Below are 19276 nucleotides of genomic sequence, written 5' to 3'. Positions count from 1 at the left end.
ATATGAAATGGTTTTGAATTGTTTGCACGAATGGCATTGATTATAATTGTTTGTGTCCATGTGTGTGTGTTTTGCATTGTTTTCCTACACGTAATCATTTTGAATTCTGGCTACACATGGAATTGTGTTTGTTTCCATAGCTAAGCTTTCCTGTATGAAATCATTTTGAATTGTTGCCGCGTGTGGGATTGTGCTTATTTTCATATATGTTCTATGGAATGGCTTTGTTGCCGTAAAATCGCTTTGAGAGATTTCCTGGGGAGCGATTCCTAAATGGAAGCTAAGGAAACAAACATCACCAACCAGATAAATAATAAGCAATGGTGACGGGGATGAATCATAAACTAGCGGCGCGTCCTAACGCGGCTTCATATCACGCCCTGTTCCCCCATTTATTTCTCTCCCCTCCCTCCCTCCCCCTTTTTCTTTCTCTCTTTCTCCATCCATCCATCCTTCCACCTGCTGCATCCCCTCCTCCCTGCCCCGCACGCAGCCTCTTCTCTCTCATCCCTCCTCCTCCTTTTTCCTCCATCCACCACCCTCCGCCCTCTCCCTTCTCCGGCTCTGTACCGCAATGCTGTAGTGCGGAGGGGAGGGGGGAAGAGCAGCAGCAGCCGACGGAGGAGGGAGGGGGGGTGACTGCATTGCGCCGTCGCCGTCAATAGGTGGACCCCCTCCCGGGGAAATAAAGCCGCCCGAGCCGAAGCTGGCAGCCTCTGCTGTCTGAGACCACAGCTGCCGGTAAGAGCGTCTTGAAAACTTGCTTGCTGCCGAAGGACAACGCACCATTATTTGCAACCCCCCTCCCTCCATTTTTATTTATTTATATTTTTGGGGGAGGGGGATATCTTTGCAAAAATGGGGAGGGGGCTGGAACAGGTGCAGCGAGGAAAGTGTGGGCTGCAGCCTTTTTTAAAAAAAACACTGAAGCTTGGGGCGGGGAATGTTGGTGCTTTAAACGTTTTGCAAAAAATGCTGTGCTTTTTTTTTTTTGCAAAGGAAGAGAAATAATAACGGGCGTTTTATTTGTTTGGCGAGGCGGCGGCGGCTCTTTGCAAATTGCGCTTTCCCACCCAACCCTTCCCCGTTGCAATCTCCTGTTTTGGAATCGTCTCTGTCTCTTATCTGTCATTCCCCCCCGCCCCCCCAAACCCCGATCTCCACCCCCCTCAAGTGGCGCAGGTGATATTGTGGAAGCGGGTCCGGGAGAGCGCGAGCGCGCGCGCGGGTTCCAGGGCGCGAGACCCCTAAGGCAATTAAGCTGGCCAGGAGCATCCGCGACCCAAGCGAGCGTTCCGGCAGAACCGGCCTGTGGATCGGACTCCTCTGTGTGTGTGTGGGGGGGGGGGTTTGCTTTGGTGGGGCCCGGATCCTGTTTTCTGTCTTACTTCCAAGCATCTCGCTAACTTGCACTGTCATTCCAACCCGCCGTCCCCCCCCCCGCCCGGTTTTATTATCTTGTGTCGACACCCCCCCTCCCTCCTACACATTTAAGGCCTTCTTCGCATTTAGAAATTGAACCCCCCCTTTTTTTAGAGGTGGGGGAACAAGGTGGGGGCTTGGAGAGCGGTGCAAAAACCTTCCCTGCGTCGCACCGGTTGACCTTGCCACCATATCCCCTGGCCAGATAATATGATTTGCAAATATAATCATGATAATAATTACCCTAGATTTTTTTTGAAAATTAGGTGGGTTTTGTTGTCGTTGGGAGAGGTGTGTGTTGGGAATAACGAAAGGGGAAAAAGGGGGGGTGCAGCAGGTTTGCATTGCGTTTTCTCAGAATTTATTTCGTTTTAGCTCTGCCGGGATTTGCGCGGCGTTTTTAGCTCCGCAGGGGATCTGAGATAGGTTGGGTCATTCGGTTTTAAAAATAACCCCTTGCAAAAGGCGGGTGGGGGTGGGGTGGGGGGATGAAGTGGCCGAGAGTTGCATGCCTTCCTAGCTGATCAAATCCCTCATGTGGGTGGCGTGTGTCAAAAGAGTGGCAGGGACAACCTTGAGATACACCCCCTTTCCCCCGACCCCACCACAACCCAAAAGCGGGAGATATACAGTATAAAATATCCGTGCTAAGCTTGACAGAAATGAGCAGCAGAAAATGGCAGGGGTTTTACACTGCATGTACATAGAGGCTTCTAGAACCAGATATGGGTGGCTTTTGCACTGAGATACATTTTGCAACTTGGGCGAGCTGAGGGTGTGCGATTTGCAGAGCCTGCTTTGCAAGCGTCAAGAGTCCATATTCTCAAATTATAACCCCTCCTCCCTGAGCATTTGGGGTACGTTTTGCTACAGCAAGAGAGGCAGGTGGATTTCAAACCCCCCCCCCTTTAAAGAACCACCATAGGAGCAAGAGTGTCTGAAAACCAGGCTTTTATTTATTTTCTATTTTGGGATGATGCAGCGCAGCTTTGTGAAAATGTTTCAAAAGCTGAAAACGCAGAGCCCCCCCCCCCCCGGTCTTCTATTCACCTAAGATTTCCAGATCTGTCTCTCTGCTACATCTTGGTGTTATGGGGGAAAGCTGAGCTCTCTCCCCCCCCCCCCCCCTTATTGCTTGATCCTTCCATGCACAGCCAGATTCCAGTTTAGCCGCTCCAGGGAAGCGCACTGAACAGCTATTTCTGGCTCTTTCCATTTGTGGGCACCATATTGTCCTTCCTGAAGATGAGCTTACTGGGAAATTTCCTAAGGTGGATCTGAATGCCCGTATGGAGGAAAACCTCTCTGCTTTCCGTTGCTTAGGAAAGCGTAGTCCACGAGATTAGGTGCAATGAAGGGGTTCTTGCAATTATTATATACCTTGGGGTGTGTGGGAATGAAAGCATACTTTGTGCACAAGCGTGGTGGAACCAAACATAGCTTATTTGGGAAAGGCGTTTTTAGGAGAGGCTACCAGTTCTTAAAAAGGCAATTTTGGGGTGAGAAGGAGGTTGCGCAGGAATCTCTGGCTTGCTGCGCAACTGGGGTTGCCGCTGGTGTCAGTGGGGTGGACCCAGAAGGAAAAAACCAAAACCAAACAGGGGTTCCTTTCCCAGCTAGAGTCGGGGCGGATTTCTCCCATGGCAGACAGAAAATCCTCCTCCTGTCTGGCCTACATTCTGCCTGCTGTTTATCCAGCGAAAGATCTGATGGCTAAAGCACAGGCTTAACTTTGCGACAGGAATCCCCAGACAAAGACGCAAAAATACACACCCACCCACCCACACCTCGGGGCTGGAAAAGGCTCTGTGGCAGTTGCGTGTCTGGCTGTTGTGTTGTGCTCCTGTTGCTCCTGGCGACACTCTTTATCGCCTCCTCTTTTGCACTGTTCTTTGCAGCCTCGCCTCCGGTCACAGCCGCTGCTGAGCTCTCCATCCCTCCGGCCTGCCGATCACAAATCCCGAGGAGAGGAAAGATGGGGAAGGAGAAGACCCATATCAACATTGTTGTCATTGGACACGTGGATTCCGGGAAATCCACCACCACCGGCCACCTCATCTACAAATGTGGGGGCATCGACAAAAGGACCATTGAGAAATTTGAGAAGGAAGCCGCGGAGGTAAGGCTCGAAAGGCACACACATGCGTACAATTTGACCTTCAAGTTTGCCCTTCCCTTTTCTCTCTCTGGAACTTGAGTACGAGATGGAATAGGAGCAGCCGCCGACTGCCGCTTCCCACGCCTAGAAGAATATTTGCTATGTATTGTCTCCTGTGCTTTTTCATAGGTTCCCTTTCTGACTTCCACCACGACACCACAATCTATTTTCCTGGCCTGCCTCCCCTCGCAGCTTTCCGATTTGTTATCCGAACAAGATAGGCCCAAACAGGGAAGGGGGTGGCAATGGAAAGCCCCCGCAACAGTAAACCGCCCCCCCATCTTCCTTTGGTGTTGCTACCCGGCCACACCTGCACATGTAGCGCATTTGTGTTGATGACATTTCAGTTTGTGGTCCCAGGACCCCTTTGCGTGAGCAATGTAGGTTGGAAACCAGGTTTGTTTTTTTCTGAGGTTAATGCTTGTGATAATAATGTATATATAATAGTAGTAGTAGTAGTAGTAGTAGTAGTAGTAGTAGTAATGAACCTCAACTCTTAAATCATCATCATCATCATCATAATGAAGGGGAAAACTTCACCTAGGAAACCTCAACTTTGCACCAAAAAGCAGCAAAATTGTGAATTGTGCCGATTTGCAAAATTATTTTGCATAATTTAATGTACATTTAATTTACATTTAATGTACATTTACTTTTTTAATGATTCATTCTGTTTGAGGGAGGGGTAGTTCCAAATCAGATCCCCCACCCCCTCTTACTTTCAAACTTATTTTTGCACCTATACAGACTAGGGGATTTTTTTGGGGGGGGGAATGAAGCCATGAGATTCTGCACAGAGTGTGACCGTAATCATAGTGGTGGAAAAGCCCAGAAGGTTTAACTTTAGCTCTCTGCTGAAATGTAGAATCTTCCAATCACTGCTCTCCACCTACGCCCTGATTAACTTTCCCAATAACACAGCACAATGTGTCATCTCGGTGCTCAGTAGTATAGACCGTGTGCTTTGGGTTCAGAATCCCCTAATTTCAATCTCCGGCATTGCCAGTTAAAAGGATGAAATAGCAGCAATGCACTGCTGAGAGCGAGGGAGAAGCCTGCGAGGTTGCTTTCCAATATAATTCCCCCCTTTCCTTTAATGTGGTAACCAGTCGGACCCTGATCTTGAACTAAAACGCTCATCTAGGGACACCTCCCTCCACAAGAATCCTGGGAACTGTAGTTTACCCATATACAGAACTACAATTCCCAGCACCCTTAGCAATCAACAGATCGCCAACTCAGTTCTGGGGCAGTGACCTGTGCCTGCTATCGCGCTCCCTGATCCGGAAATTCTGACTGCCGTTACTTTAGAGAGAGTGGACTGTAGTTGCTCATCGGAGAGGGGAATGCACATGCCCAGAGTTGCTGTGTTGCACATTCCTGGTGTTGCCTGTTATGGTTGCTGAGGGTGGTTAGGACATCCTCTACAGAGCTATAGTTCCCAGCGCCGTGTGCCGCTACATTTCTCAGGATTCCTTGAGGGAAGCCATGACTGTTAAAGGATGTTGTGGATGTAGTCAAGCAACTTAGGAACAACTCGTGCCGAATAAATACCTTGTCTGTTTCGATCAGTATTGTTTAGGGCTTGAGGCAGGGGTTCTTTCCCAGCTCTGCCAGGAGATGCCAGGATTTGAACCAAGGACCTTCTGAATGAGAAGCAGATCCTGTTCCACTGAGGTACAGCAATCCCCGGAAATATCTGGTCCCCATCTCTGTCTTAGGCTCAGCTGTTCTTTGAGGGCAAGAGGCTCAGGAGACAGAGCCTGTTACAATCTTTCGTAGCTGTGCCAAATAAATATGGGCCTGTATAGTCTGAATTAGGGCATAGCCACACTTCAGATTTAAGCCAGAAGAGCCTAGAGAACTCCAGATGTACTGAAAATTCTGTAGGAGATCTCAAACTCATTTTCCCGTGGGGGTGGGGGGTGGGAATGGCGAGGAACCTTTAACAGAATAATGTCAGAACCAGCTCCAGTTGACTGAATCTGTATTTTGTTATTAGTTATTACCTTAATATCCGGCTTCCTGCCCCCAAGTTGCTCAAGGCAGCTTATATGATCCTCCCTCACTCCACTTTGTCTTCATAACACCCCTTTGAGGTAGGCTAGGCTGTCTCGCGATCACCCAGTGAAGTGCATGGCTGAGAGCGGAGTTGAACCCTGGTCTCCCAGGGTGCAACACCCTGAACCATTTCACAACGCTGGCTGTTTTCTGATACCCAAGAATCGAGGGTCTTAGCTGTCTAGTTACTTGGCTAGACTGGTATCCGCTGCACTCTTTTTTCTGCTTTCATAAAAAGCATACCTTGGACCCTGGGCATGCAACGAGCTCTCTTGCACAACCCTCAGATGGAGAGATGGCCACTTCTTATAAACAAAGCACCCTCCTTGACTTGTTCCATTGCACCCACCTTTTCCTCTCCCCTGACCCTCTTTATATTGCTTTGCTTAACATCCAGTCTTAAAAAACAGCTCTGGAAAACTAAAAGCTTGTCTAGAACATCGGGACTTCCACCTTGGTCTTCATAAAGGAACCACAAATTGCTCTCTCCCAAGTTTTGGGTTCCCTTCCCAACGGACCAACATGGTTGCTTGATAATTCTCTAGTAGGTGGTATGTTTAGGGTGCTAGGAGTCAGCCCATTTAGTCTACCTAGGTCAGTATTGTCTACACAATGACTTAAAGCAGCTCTCCAGGTTTTGAGTCGGAAGTCTGTTTTCGCAGCCCCACCTGAAGATGCTGGGAATTGAGCTTCAATTCAGAATGAATACTCAGTAAACAGCCAGCGTCATAAAACCTCCCTCCGCTGACTTAAGTGCAAATCGTTGAAGACCGATGCTCAAGAAACAGGTTATGTGGATATGTTCGAGTTTCGCTGATTCCTTTATCAATGGACTCCTTCCGTTTTGGAGAAGATTCAGAAGGAGATTTCCTTCTTCCCTCGTTTCATCTCTCCTCTCCTCCCCTACAATCCCTCACTTGCTGTTCCCATTTTAAAGATGCCAAAAGTAGCATCTTTTATCCGTTGGCGATGTTCTGTAGCCAACGGGAAGGAAGGGAAATAAAAAAATTCCTTCAGTAGCACCTTAAAGACCAACTAAGTTTTTATTTTGGTATGAGCTTTCGTGTGCATGCACACTTCTTCAGATACCTGAAGGAAGGAAGGGAGTTAGCGTTTGATCTGAGCCCACGAATAAATTGTGATGTCATTTTAGCCTCAGTGATGGCATCTTTAAAATGGGAACAGCAAGTGAGGGATTGTAGGGGAGGAGAGGAGAGATGAAACGAGGGAAGAAGGAAATCTCCTTCTGAATCTTCTCCACTTCTCTACCTAGTCTCCCCCTCCCTTCTCCAGGAGGAGGGGGGGGGTCAATGAGAAGGAATTACCCTCTGCCCTGCTCTTCCCCCTTCCTATATTTTCCAAGGAGGCAAGGCAGAACGGATGGGAAGGGAGTTGTCTTCCTTCCATGGAGGAAATGGGGATGGAATGGTAAGACAGACCACCCAAGAGTGGTGGTTGTTAACTGAGCATCCTCAGCTTGTGTGTCCTATTTCTGGGCTTAAACCAGGAAAGGAGATGCCTGCTTCCCTTAATTCTCCCCACCCTCTGCCGGCTCATGCAACTGGAACAAATTCATCTTCTTACCCTGTTTACCCATTCCTCCATTTCTTTCACCCCTCTTCTGTTGCCTTCCCCAGTGTCAACTTCACGTTGAAATTGGAGCTGCTGCCAGCCTGTGTAGACAGACAATATTGAGTCAGATGGATCTTTGGTTGGAGTCAATATAAAGCAGCTTCTTAGGAAGGGTGCTAGCTCAGTGGTAGAGCATTTGCTCGGCATTCAGAAGCTCCAGTCCTCGGCATCTCCAGAAAGGCTCCCAACCTGAAACTCTAGAGAGACTCTGCCTGCCAGGGTAGACAATACTGAGGTAGATGGACCAGTGGTCTGACTCTGACTAAACATCAGGATGAACTTTCTGACAGTAAGAGCTGTTCGACAGTAGAGCGGCCTCCCTCGGGAGGCTGTGGACTCTCCTCCCTTGGAGGTTTTTAAGCAGAGCTGTTTGTCTGTTTAAGCGGAGGTTGGATGGCCATCTGTAATGGATGCTTTAGCTGAGTGTCCTGCATTGCAGGGGGTTGGACTAGATGCCCCTTGGGTTCCCTTCCAACTCTGCATTTCTGCTATTCTGTGACTGCTTCTTGGGCTGCTAACACCTCTGTCCTCATACTTGGTAGAATGCTGTGCCTGTTCATAAGGTAAAGGGACCCCTGACCATTAGGTCCAGTCGTGACCGACTCTGGGGTTGCGCGCTCATCTCGCATTATTGGCCGAGGGAGCCGGCGTACAGCTTCCAGGTCATGTGGCCAGCATGACAAAGCCGCTTCTGGCGAACCAGAGCAGCACATGGAAACGCCGTTTACCTTCCCGCTGTAGCTGTTCCTATTTATCTACTTGCATTTTGACGTGCTTTCGAACTGCTAGGTTGGCAGGAGCTGGGACCAAGCAACGGGAGCTCACCCCGTCACAGGGATTCGAACCGCCGACCTTCTGATCAGCAAGCCCTAGGCTCAGTGGTTTAACCCACAGCGCCACCTGGGTCCCGTGCCTGTTCATAGTGCTATATAAATAATCATAATTAATAACTTAGGTGAATCTCAGGTTTGGGCAGGGGGGGGTGCAGCGCACGGACTATCGGGGACACCGTCCTGACCAAATTCCTATTGCTTGCTGGTTGCCGAAGTTCTTGCAAAAAAAATAGGTAAAGGTTGCCCTGATGGGAGTTGTGGTCCCAACGCCATTTGCATGGCTGCCGCTTGAGTTCCTGACTATGCACTCCTGTGCTATAAATTTACAGTTCTTTGGTCGATCATGGGGGCCTCTAGTAAAAAAATGTAAACCGTGCGAGGCTCAATTGGCCTACCTTGCAAGGTTATTGTAAGGCCAGTCGCAGTTAGAACTATAAATTGCCTGCTGGGTTACATGAGCTGTAGGGGCAAGCAAGAGATCGGGATCCCCAAAGGCAAGGTGTTTGTCTGTGGGGCAGGGATTGGTGGAAAAGAGGGCACTTTTTGCCCTGATTTGCACCTAGATGGTGAGGGTACTGCAGGAAGCTCGTTCCCCGCTCGTCCCTGCACCCCCCTTCCCATCTATTTCCTACCTTTGCGGGTAACAAATAGGGAGGCGACCATCAAAACAAAGCAGATCACTAATCTGTGCTTGCACCGTGCAAGAATGGAGCTTGATGGTGAGCTGTAAATTCAACAAAATTCAGCTGTGTTTTTTCTTCTTCGTTACAACAACTTGGCAAGTTTCCAGCCCTTAAGACAGGCATTGAAATAAGTGGGTAGCAATGCATTGCAAAAATCTTAGTGGTTAGATGGAGTGGTTTGAGACATCCTCCAGAGCTCAGGGACCAATGTCCCTGTTCCTTCCCAGAAGAAGAATAAATTATGCAGAATAGACCAGCATGTGGAAAGTCTAGCCCTTTGCATATTTTAAGTGGATCATAGAATACTTTCCCGTGTTGTTGCATGGTTATTTATTGATGCATGTGTTTTGGAAGCGGAATGACAACATGTTTATGAACAGGCCTTGTTTCTTTTTGTCCTGCTTTTGCAATGGCTAGTTATGCACCAAGGAGGCCAAAATAATAATAATTCCTCTTTAGGAAAGAGCGACGCCATTTCATGACGATGCCAGTTAATAACTGCCCACAGCAGCATATCGCGACTCCTTGTATAAGAACCAAGAGAGGGATCACAGTAAATTCTCTTTTAATGACACCTTCTTGCCTGATCCCTCAAATATAATGGGCATATTATGTCCAAGGGCAGATTCCTTAATGTCTGATAGGCCCATAGATCAGCTGCAAACTGCCTTTGGTCCCTGAACAAATGCACAAATGTCAAAAAGCACTTTCCTGAGCTATTGTTCCATTTTGTGTGTGTTTATATCAGCCCTTCTCATTGCTGCATTCTCAGTACACCCACCTTGGTTGTTTACATCCACGCCAAGCACTCTCTCCATTTAACTATTACAACTTTTTCGTACGGTGCTTTCATGCTTATTCAATATAATCCCTTTATCATAAGTGTGGGGTTCTGATATGTCTGGCGACCTAACAAGGGCAGGGACAATTGGTTCATGATTATCTCAAGCCTTTCTCTATATGGGGAGCATATCCTCTCACCTATGGCACATTCTTTCTTTGGAGATGCTTCAAAGTCGATTTGAGCATCTTTTGGAAACATTTTAAGAGTTCCCATTTGGGCTGGTTTCATTAGCCCCCGCCCCAGTTAAACTATTTGAGGGGCAAAGGTTTCAATTTAATTTTTTTGCCAGCTGATAATTTTTAAAAATCTAACGGGATTTCTCTGACATGAAATGTTAGTTGTCCAAATAAAAGAGAGCTCAGGATTTATGTTTTAATTAATAGAACAGATAAACTATGAGAATATATTCACAAGATGATTTTGGACCGAGGATTGTCTCTGACTTTTTCTTTTTTGCCACGAGGTTTAAACGTGCCATCATGAGGTCCAGATACTTAAAAATACAAAAACGGAGGCCGGAGCTTTGAAAACACGTTAGATGTGGTCGCCTCGCCACTGCTGCCAACAGTCGTCTGCCCCCCATCATTATCTAAGCAAACAGCTCTATCTAGACCCTGCAGCTTTGCAAGAGATCCGTAGCAGCTGCCGAGACGCAGTGAGGTCTGCTATCTTCTAAAATAAGCTGCCGTTTCTTTGAATCAGCCGGGCAAGCCTTGTGCCACCTTCGCTGGCACGGCAGAAATATGCAGAGGGACGTAAAACTGCTATTAATAGCCAATTGACTCTGTGCTGTCAAGCCTCCATTTTCTGATGCAAGGCAGTGTGTGGCGAGGGTATTCCTTTCCATGCAATTGCTTTGGTAGGAAATGGAGTCTGGCTCTAATAAGATTTTTCAAAGGTGCTGCTTAACTAGGGTTTTGTTTTGTTTTAGAGAGCTGGCATACTGGAAGAGGGTCCTTTGACTTATGGGACAGAAGATAGTAGCCATTCAGAAGGCTTTCTCTTTAAAAACAGAAACCCATCCTTTGTGGCCTTAAACAATATGACTTCTCCTTCTGCCCAGCCAATTCAAGACGTATCAAGTTCTGCAACAGAGCCGTTACTGTGCTAAGCTAGAAAATACGGCCTTTTTCTTCCTCTTTTGGCCCACGATCTCTGCGGGTAATCGAATATAGGCAGATGAAAAGAGGAGCAAAGGCATTTTGCTAAATAGAGGCTTGTCATACACTCATAGCATGATGCAGCAAGTTTCTGCGCGGTCCTTTTTTCAGCTGGAATGTACCAATTTTGACGGCTGCGGGATCTGGATGGGCTGATGAGTCATCTTGATAAATCATCGTTATTGGGTTGTACAGGGTGGGATGAGGGTCATGGTGCTTCTCTGGTAGGAAAACCCTTGTTAATTGCAGGTCAGGATCTGTCCTTCCCTGCCCACCTGTCGCACTGGGTCTGCTAAATCCACGGAACAGATTAATTCCAGCAACTCCCTGAGCAAAAGTTTTATTATTATTATTATTATGGATGCTATGTATTCAGAATCAAGGTTGCACTCCCAAGCCAATAATGTTGGTTTATTCTGGTTTGATTCTTCAAGGTTCAGTTAGTTGCTCTGGCGTATACAGTGCCCGGGTTGTTGCTGTTGTTTATGTAATAAAATGATTAATGACCTTGAAGTCCACTTTCTGGCATTCTGGTCCAAATGCGAGATAGTTAAACAGGTGTTGTGTGTTGTGCTGCAGAGGGCAGAGAATAATAATTTATGGAAAATAAGCAAATGTGTGCAAATGTTTTTCAGAGTGTATGATTCACCCTGGTTCCTGAGCACGGAGTTGTGATTGCTTGGGGTGCAGAATATTTAGAAGATGTATAAATTGCAGGATCAAATTGCTCTCCAAGCTCTGTAGAAATAAAACCCTACAGAACATATACGTAGAGAGTTGGACTATAGGGAAGTTTTGGACTGGAAGGAATCAGCTTTCTGGCCTAACTACAGCAGGAAAACTGGGCAGGTTATTCCTCAAAGTTGACAGGCGTCCGATTTAGGAGAACAAAGCAAGTTTTATTAATTAATCGGATATGGTGTGATTCCTGTCTCAGGGACTCTTATCACGGCTACAGAATAACTCCACCTCCAGCCTCTTTCCTCCGCTGGAGGTTTTTAAGCAGAGGTTAGACGGCCATCTGTCGCGGATGCTTTAGCTGAGTTTCCTGCATTGCGGGGGGTTGGACTAGAGGACCTTTGGGGGTACCTTCCAACTCTGCAATTCTCTAGCTCCTAACAGGCCCATTATGCTCCCTGGGGACAGCCTCAGAAGTAGTGTGAGACATCTACTTAACATTTTGTGTTGCAATATATTTATCAAGGATTTAAGACTTAAGGCTTGCTAAGGTCCAGTATACCTGAAGGAGCGTCTCCACCTCCATCGCTCTGCCCGGACACTGAGGTCCAGTGCTGAAGGCCTTCTGGCGGTTCCCTCGTTGCAAGAAGCCAAGTTGCAGGGAACCAGGCAGAGGGCCTTCTCAAAAAGAAAAACAACTACCAGACTTTTAGAGGACATCTGAAGGCAGCCCTCTTAGGGAAGCTTTTAATCTTTAAGAAATTAGTGTATTTTAATATTTCTGTTGGAAGCCGCCCAGAGTGGCTGGGGAAACCCAGCCAGATGGGCGGGGTATAAATAATACATTATTATTATTATTATTATTATTATTATTATTATTAGATGTATAAGACTGAATCAGATAAGTGGTGGAGATGCAAAGAAGTTGAGGGGAATGTACTTTCACACGTGGTGGACTTGTAAAAGGGTAAAAGAGTATTGGGAAATGATACATAATGATTGGGGGGGAAAGTTCAAAAGTCCTTTCCCAAAAGAAACAGAGTCCTTTTGGTTGGGGATAATTCAGACGGAAATTCCCAGGTGTCATAAAAGGTTATTTATGTATGCTACTGCGGCCCGTGTTTTGTTAGCCCCCAAATGGAAAAGCGAGGTAATTTAATTGCAACTTAAGCTGACAGAATATGCACAGCTTGTAGACTTAACATAGAGAATTAGAGAACAAGAAGAACATACGTTTAGAGAAGATTGGAAAACGTTTATTGAATACATGGGGGGAAACTGTGTACACCTGAAAACCTTGGCAGCATTAAGATAAATTCAGCAGTGTAAATAAGTTTTGATGGATGCAGTAATGGAATAATGAATGGTTTAGTTTTTGTAAAATATGCAGGGATTTATGATATGCAAAATGAACCATGGAAAGAGGAGAAGGGACGTCCTTGATATGTTAAGGAAGTTTAAATGAGTATTTTAGGTTGCAAAACAAATTTAACAAATATATATATATATATATATATATATATATATATATATATATATAAGACTTAAAACTTTAAAGAAGTCTATTCTGCTCACTTAGACACTAGCAATTGCAATAACTAGAAGCAGGGCTTTTTAGTGTTACTACTGACCATATTCTGTGGAATGGCATTCCTGTCCCAATACGACAGATTCCCATTCTCTGCACTTTCCAAAAACAACTGAAGATATTTTTGTTCCAACAGGCTTTCCCAGACGAGTGAATGAGTCTCTGCCGTCACTGCCTATTCTGTATCGTTGCTTTAAATAAGTCTGCTTTTTTTTTTGTGTGTGTGTGTTTAAACCTGTATTTTATTGTGCATTGTCTTGAGCTGATTGTGTCGTTTTAACATGTGGCTTGGACCGACATTTCCTGTAGCTGCCCAGCCTTGGTGCAGCTGGTTAGCAGCAGCAGCAGCCTCACCTGTTGCCCAAAAAAGAGGAAAGTCATCACTAAAGCACAGGTGTGCACATGCTAATTTATATGTGTGGATGTGAATTTGGAAAGCACTGATAAGATTTAAATGGAGGTGCAGCACAGCTCATCATAGTGGGAAGGACTGAGCCAGGTAACCTGTATACCTGCTTGAGCTGCTCTCCAGGTGAATAATTTTGGGTGTTTGCAGGAATTTTTCCAAGCGGTGGGAAATGCAGAAGGCTAGTTATTTCCATCTCTACAAATAATGATGAGAAAAGAAATGCTTGTCCATTTCCCCTCATCTCTCAGAATCCGCAGATTCCAAAAAAACCAAAAAACAAACAAACCAGAATCCGCAGATGCTAGAAATTTAGGATTTTTTAAAAATGAAAGCTGGGGACCTCAAGATTATGGTTCATGGTGATGGTGGTGGGGGCCAGAGAACTAACTCCTTGATGGGAACCCTCAAAGCCCCTGGCTGTCCCTTCTTAAGTTGTTTGTTTGTTTTTAATCTTGCAAACAGACTCTGACCCTACAGCTTGAAAAAAGAGGGGGAAACCTTCAGATAGAGGGCTGTCCTTTGCAAAGCAGGACACATGGACATCCTAACCCGGCCTTTGACTGGGTGGTTACTGCTCGGGACCCTGTAGGTTCTCGCTCACCATGAACGGATCCTGCCGGTGAAAGCACTTGACAGCATTCCCAGGTGGTCGGTTCAAAGGTCGGAAGAGGTTTTGATGGCTCAGCAGCTAGAGAGACTGCAGAGGTAGACTGCCATCAGCGGAGGAAGTATTCTATAGTCATCACACAGGCTTCCCTTAGGCATCTGGTTGGTCACTGCGAGAAGAGGAGGATGGACTAGATTCCTGCACCTCCTCTTAAGCACTTCCGTTTTTCTAGAAAAATAGGATCTCTCCATGAATGCCTCCCTTGTTATCCTAGAATGGCAATGGCGCAGAGGTGCTCGAAATGCGTTTTGGCAAGTTCAGGCGAGAAAAAAGAGTGGCTGGGGAAACCCAGCCAGTTGGGTGGGGTATAAATAACAAATTGTTGTTGTTGTTGTTTATTATTTAAAAAGCCCCTCCTTAATTGTGGTGCTTGAAAAAAATCAGCCATAACCACCGCCTAGGCCCAGGGACCAATTTGCCAAGCTTGCTCTCTCTCATGCAGCGGAACCTCAGTTTTCAAACTTAATCCGTCCCAAGGATCAGTGGGCTGGCTGCAAAGTCAATGGGGGGGGGGAAGAAAAGAAAAACACAGCTCGGAAGCCATTCATTCAAAAATCGGACCAGTAACTTCCAGGTTATTGGCGTTCATGGGCCAAAATGTTCCAAACAGAGGTGTTCGGGAACCGAGGTTTGACTGTACATTCAAACCCCCACAGATAACAGGAGGCCAAGAATTGGAAGGAATTGGAGAGGACCAGGGGATGCTAATTGAAAATTGATATATTCTGAAATATTAATTCAATTAATATGTATTTTATTTCATGAAGTTTATAATGCGAATGTTTTATTCATAATTTTGTTCTGATGCTTCTGAACTTGTCATGCCTAATAAAGGTTATTGATTTGATTTGATTTAACAGGAGGCCAAGAATTGGAAGGGGTTTGGGGCATCATATAGAGACTGTTCGCTCCCCTCTCCCCCATAAATCACAACATCAACAGCATTCTCTGTATAGGAAAGCCTTTTAATGTGTAATGTTTTATTATGTTTTTATATATGTTGGAAGCCACCCAGAGTGGCTGGGGCAACCCAGTCAGATGGTCGGGGAATAATAATAATAACAATAATAATAATAATAATAAATTACACTTGGATTTTTCAAAGAATCATAGAATTTTAGAGTTGGGAGGGAGCCCTGAAGATCATCTAGTCCAACCCCCTGCAATGCAGGAATATGCCGTTGTCCCATATGGGGATTGAACCTGCAACCTTGGCATTATCAGCACCATGCTCTTAACTAATTGAGCTAAAGCCCTTACAAAAATTTTTTCCCTCTTTTCCCAACCTGTTAGATGGGGAAAGGCTCCTTCAAGTACGCCTGGGTGCTGGACAAGCTGAAGGCTGAGCGTGAGCGAGGGATCACCATCGACATCTCTCTGTGGAAGTTCGAGACCACCAAGTACTACATCACCATCATTGATGCCCCCGGGCACCGGGATTTCATCAAGAACATGATCACGGGGACTTCGCAGGTGAGAAAGGGGAGGCTGTTCCTCGCAGGGCAGGGGGCACCTTTTGGCCATTCCCTGAGCACCAGCAAAGCGCCAACATCCTTTTTTTCCTGGATGGGTCCCTGCCAGCAGAACTGTGTGACCTGGATTTTTTAAAATGGAAGTCCCAGGAACCCTGGCTAGCTTTGCACTCTGGCTGGCCAAATGGCAAAGCTATCATGCTTTGCGCATTTGAAAGGGGCCGTTGAAATTCTTGAAAATGCATTTGGAGCGTGCTCTCTCCTCCTGCCTTCTTGGGAGTAAAAAAGAAAGAAAAAAGGACAAACTCCCTAAAGGAACCATCAACTATTTATAGGAGCAGATGGCACTATCAGTTTTCAGGTGTCGAGCCAACAGTTCGTAGAACTTTGTTGCGTTACAATATTGGAAGGGAAGATGGGATATTAGGAGCCCAATGTGTACCTGTTTTGTTTAGGAAATCTCGGGGGGGGGGTGATGTGGGATGTTGGCTATCCCAAGACACATGCTTTATTTACTTTTTGCGGTTATATTCCACCTTTTCCTCCAAGTGGCTCTCCCCGCCCCATCTGCTTTATTAAATAGTACAGTGGTACCTCGACATCCGAATGACTCGACTTCCGAAGGTTTCGACTTCCAAAGTCGGCAAACCCGGAAGTCTTTTTGCCGCGCATGCATTCTGCGCCTGCGCAGAAGTGCAAAATCGCACTTCGCGCAGACGCAAAACAGACGCTTCGGCAACCAAAGAATTCGACTTACGAAGAATGCCTTCGTAAGTCGAGGTACCACTGTATATTAACTTGGCTATGCATTCAGTATAGTGAGCTGCGGCTTGTGGAACTCCCTCCCACCTGAGATTAGGCAGGCCCCCTCCTTGTTGAACTTCCAGCAAATGACAAAGACATTCTTATTCCAGCAGGCGTCTTAAGGCCTTTAGTTTGGTTTTGTGATGAATTTTTAATGTTTTATTGTTCCATTTTTTATGGATAGTTTTTATGTACAGGTGGCGACCCTTATGCCCTGGGGTTCTGTTCCTGGCTCCCACACATTTCGGCAGAGTGCAAAAAACCCACCTCGTTCTGGCCCAGCTCTGCTTTCTTCCAAAAGGGGCCCCGAGTACGGGTTGTGCGTCAGTTACACACAAATCGGTGCAAATTGGTCACTGCCTGTACAGTGCTCAGAAATGGGAAATGTACTTAAAAATGCAATACAGTGGTTACCTTGGTTTTCAAACGTAATCTGTTCTGGAACACCGTTCGAGTTCCGAAACGTTCAAAAACTCAGTATGGAAGCCTCAATAAATATGGAAAACTCAATACGGAAGCCACGTGGCCCTTTTGGCTTTCGAGGCGAGTTAAAAAACCAAAGCATTTACTTCTGGGTTTACGGCGTTCAGAAACCGAAATGTTTGTCAGCGTTCGAAAACCAAGGTACCACTGTATATTGCTTGGCAAAAAATGTGCATATTGGGAGACGTTTGCACTAAAATGCTTGGTACTACGGTATTTTTAAATCTTATTTTACAAAACGCTGATAAAAGTTTCCCGAGGACTTCTTAAAGAAATTGCAAGCTGATGTGGAACTTAAGATTGGGGGAAAGAAATGAGAAATGGAGAGAAACTGAATGGGGGAAATTCTCCTGTAACGTTTTGCAAACCGTCATGCGAAAATGACGGTACCAAAACGGCAGACGTGGCATTAGGAGCGCTTGAGCTGTGGGTGCATCTTTGCAAGCAGCTCCTAAGCGAGTCTGTGCCTTGTTTCCCTGCAGGCTGACTGTGCCGTCTTGATTGTGGCTGCTGGGGTAGGCGAGTTCGAAGCCGGCATCTCCAAAAACGGCCAGACCCGTGAGCACGCCCTCCTGGCGTACACCCTGGGCGTCAAGCAGCTCATCGTGGGCATAAACAAGATGGACTCCACGGAGCCACCGTACAGCGAGAAGCGCTACGATGAGATCGTCAAGGAAGTCAGCGCCTACATCAAGAAGATCGGCTACAACCCAGCGACCGTTCCCTTCGTGCCCATCTCTGGCTGGCATGGTGATAACATGCTGGAGCCGTCTCCCAACGTAAGTCTCTGGTGGGTGTGCTAAGCTCCCTCACAGGAGGTTTGCAGCTCCAGTCGGGTCCGGCCAAAGCTCCTCCATCGTCATCTCCCGGGGACCGAGAAGTCGAGTTGCGAATATGAGTAGGGTTGGTTTGAAGAGGGAGCCTTATGGCAGGCCAGGTGGAGCCTAGGCAGTGTTAGAAACTCGAAAGCTAGATGCCGAATGGCTCCTTAAACCAGGGTTAGTTGCCATTTTGGCTACTGGAAAGTTGTATTTTTCAACACAGCTTCCTGCTTCCTGAAATCCGTTCTCCTTGGGCAGATAAAATATCACGGATAGAATTCTACAGGATGGCTTGCTAGTCCAATGGTTGGCCCTACCTGCTGACAGCGAAAGGGTTTGTTCTGAGGGTGGTATCCAATTAAGTTTCACTCAGAACTCAGTACAGTAAACTACCGTAGGCGTTTCGTTTTGGCGACTGTAACCCTGGTTTAAGGAGCAATTTGGCACCTACCTTAGCTTATATATATATATCTGCGTTTCTGATATGTATATATATAAGCTACAGTAGGTGCCAAGTGGCTCCTTAAACCAGGGTTACAGTTGCCAAAACGAAACTGCCTAGTTGCCATTGTTGGGCCAAATGTCTCTTAAAGTCTTGTTTTTCAATGCGACTTTTTGGTTCCTGAAATTCGTTCTGATTGTGCAGATAAAACGTAACAGATAGAATTATACAGGATGTGTTGCAGGTGCGTGAAAACAATCATCGTCCAATGATCCCCAGGGATGCACCTCCAGATGGTGGAGACGTCAGACACCATCCTGGCCCCTGGGCATCTTCACTTGGTCGCAAGTGGCCGATAGCCAGGTGCAAAATGCGCCTTGTGAATTTCAAAAGCTGAGCCTATGGAGAGAACCTGTCCTGTCCCGTGGGGCTGTGCCTTGCGAAAACATGACTTTCCTGGCTGAATCGGATCTTAACAATTGCCTGGATGGGATCCGATGACAGATTTTGCTTAGCTGAGCTTCAGTTGGATTTTTGCAAAGCAGAGCCACGACACTCTTGGGTCCGTGGGAATTAATTTGTCCACAATACGATCAAAATATGGGCCCGGCGAAAGTGGATGAGCTCTCCGTTTATGCAGGGTGACAACCAGACCCAGCAAACCTGGTTGTTACTCAATATGAGCGTGAATCAAGCATGTCCTGTAATCCTTGAGATTCTGCCGCCATCTTTCAGTTGTTCTTTATTGGTCCAATCAATGCACAAAGGCTTCCCTGAGGCTAAGAAGTTTGGAAAACATTAGTTTGGGGGCACCACTGGCTGTCAGTGCTGGAGTTGTGAGTTGTAGAATTTCTTTTTCTTCTTTTTTTTTAAAAAAAGTTCTTTATTCAGATTATTAAAACATTACACCACATACAATAATATAACATAAACATAACATAAATAACCAAAGATAAGGATACCAAAATATAATTGACATAACATAAATATAACAAAACCCAAAAATCTCAACACAATTATTCCCAGATCCAAAAAAGAAAAATCATACTAAATATACAAACCAAAAAAGAGGAACAAAGAAAAACAAAAAGAAAAGAATTAAATTAAAATTAAAATGCT

The 19276-nt window shown here is 46.0% G+C and overlaps 1 protein-coding gene across 1 annotated transcript in view; it reads left to right on the top strand.

Moving 5' to 3' along the window:
• The first annotated feature begins 604 nt into the window (after positions 1 to 604).
• The window catches only part of EEF1A2 (eukaryotic translation elongation factor 1 alpha 2), a 31953-nt gene continuing 13281 nt past the window's right edge, over positions 605 to 19276 (top strand). The window contains exons 1-4 of the mRNA XM_035122625.2: positions 605 to 741; positions 3321 to 3541; positions 15429 to 15608; positions 17377 to 17673. Of these exons, the coding sequence (XP_034978516.1) occupies positions 3398 to 3541; positions 15429 to 15608; positions 17377 to 17673 (621 nt within the window). The 5' untranslated portion in view covers positions 605 to 741; positions 3321 to 3397. The remainder of the gene's footprint in view (positions 742 to 3320; positions 3542 to 15428; positions 15609 to 17376; positions 17674 to 19276) is intronic.

Source organism: Zootoca vivipara, chromosome 7 (assembly GCF_963506605.1).
Source record: "Zootoca vivipara chromosome 7, rZooViv1.1, whole genome shotgun sequence".
Classification (NCBI taxonomy): domain Eukaryota; kingdom Metazoa; phylum Chordata; class Lepidosauria; order Squamata; family Lacertidae; genus Zootoca; species Zootoca vivipara.
Note: the sequence above shows the minus strand (reverse complement) of the source record. Positions and strands in the feature narration are given on the sequence as shown.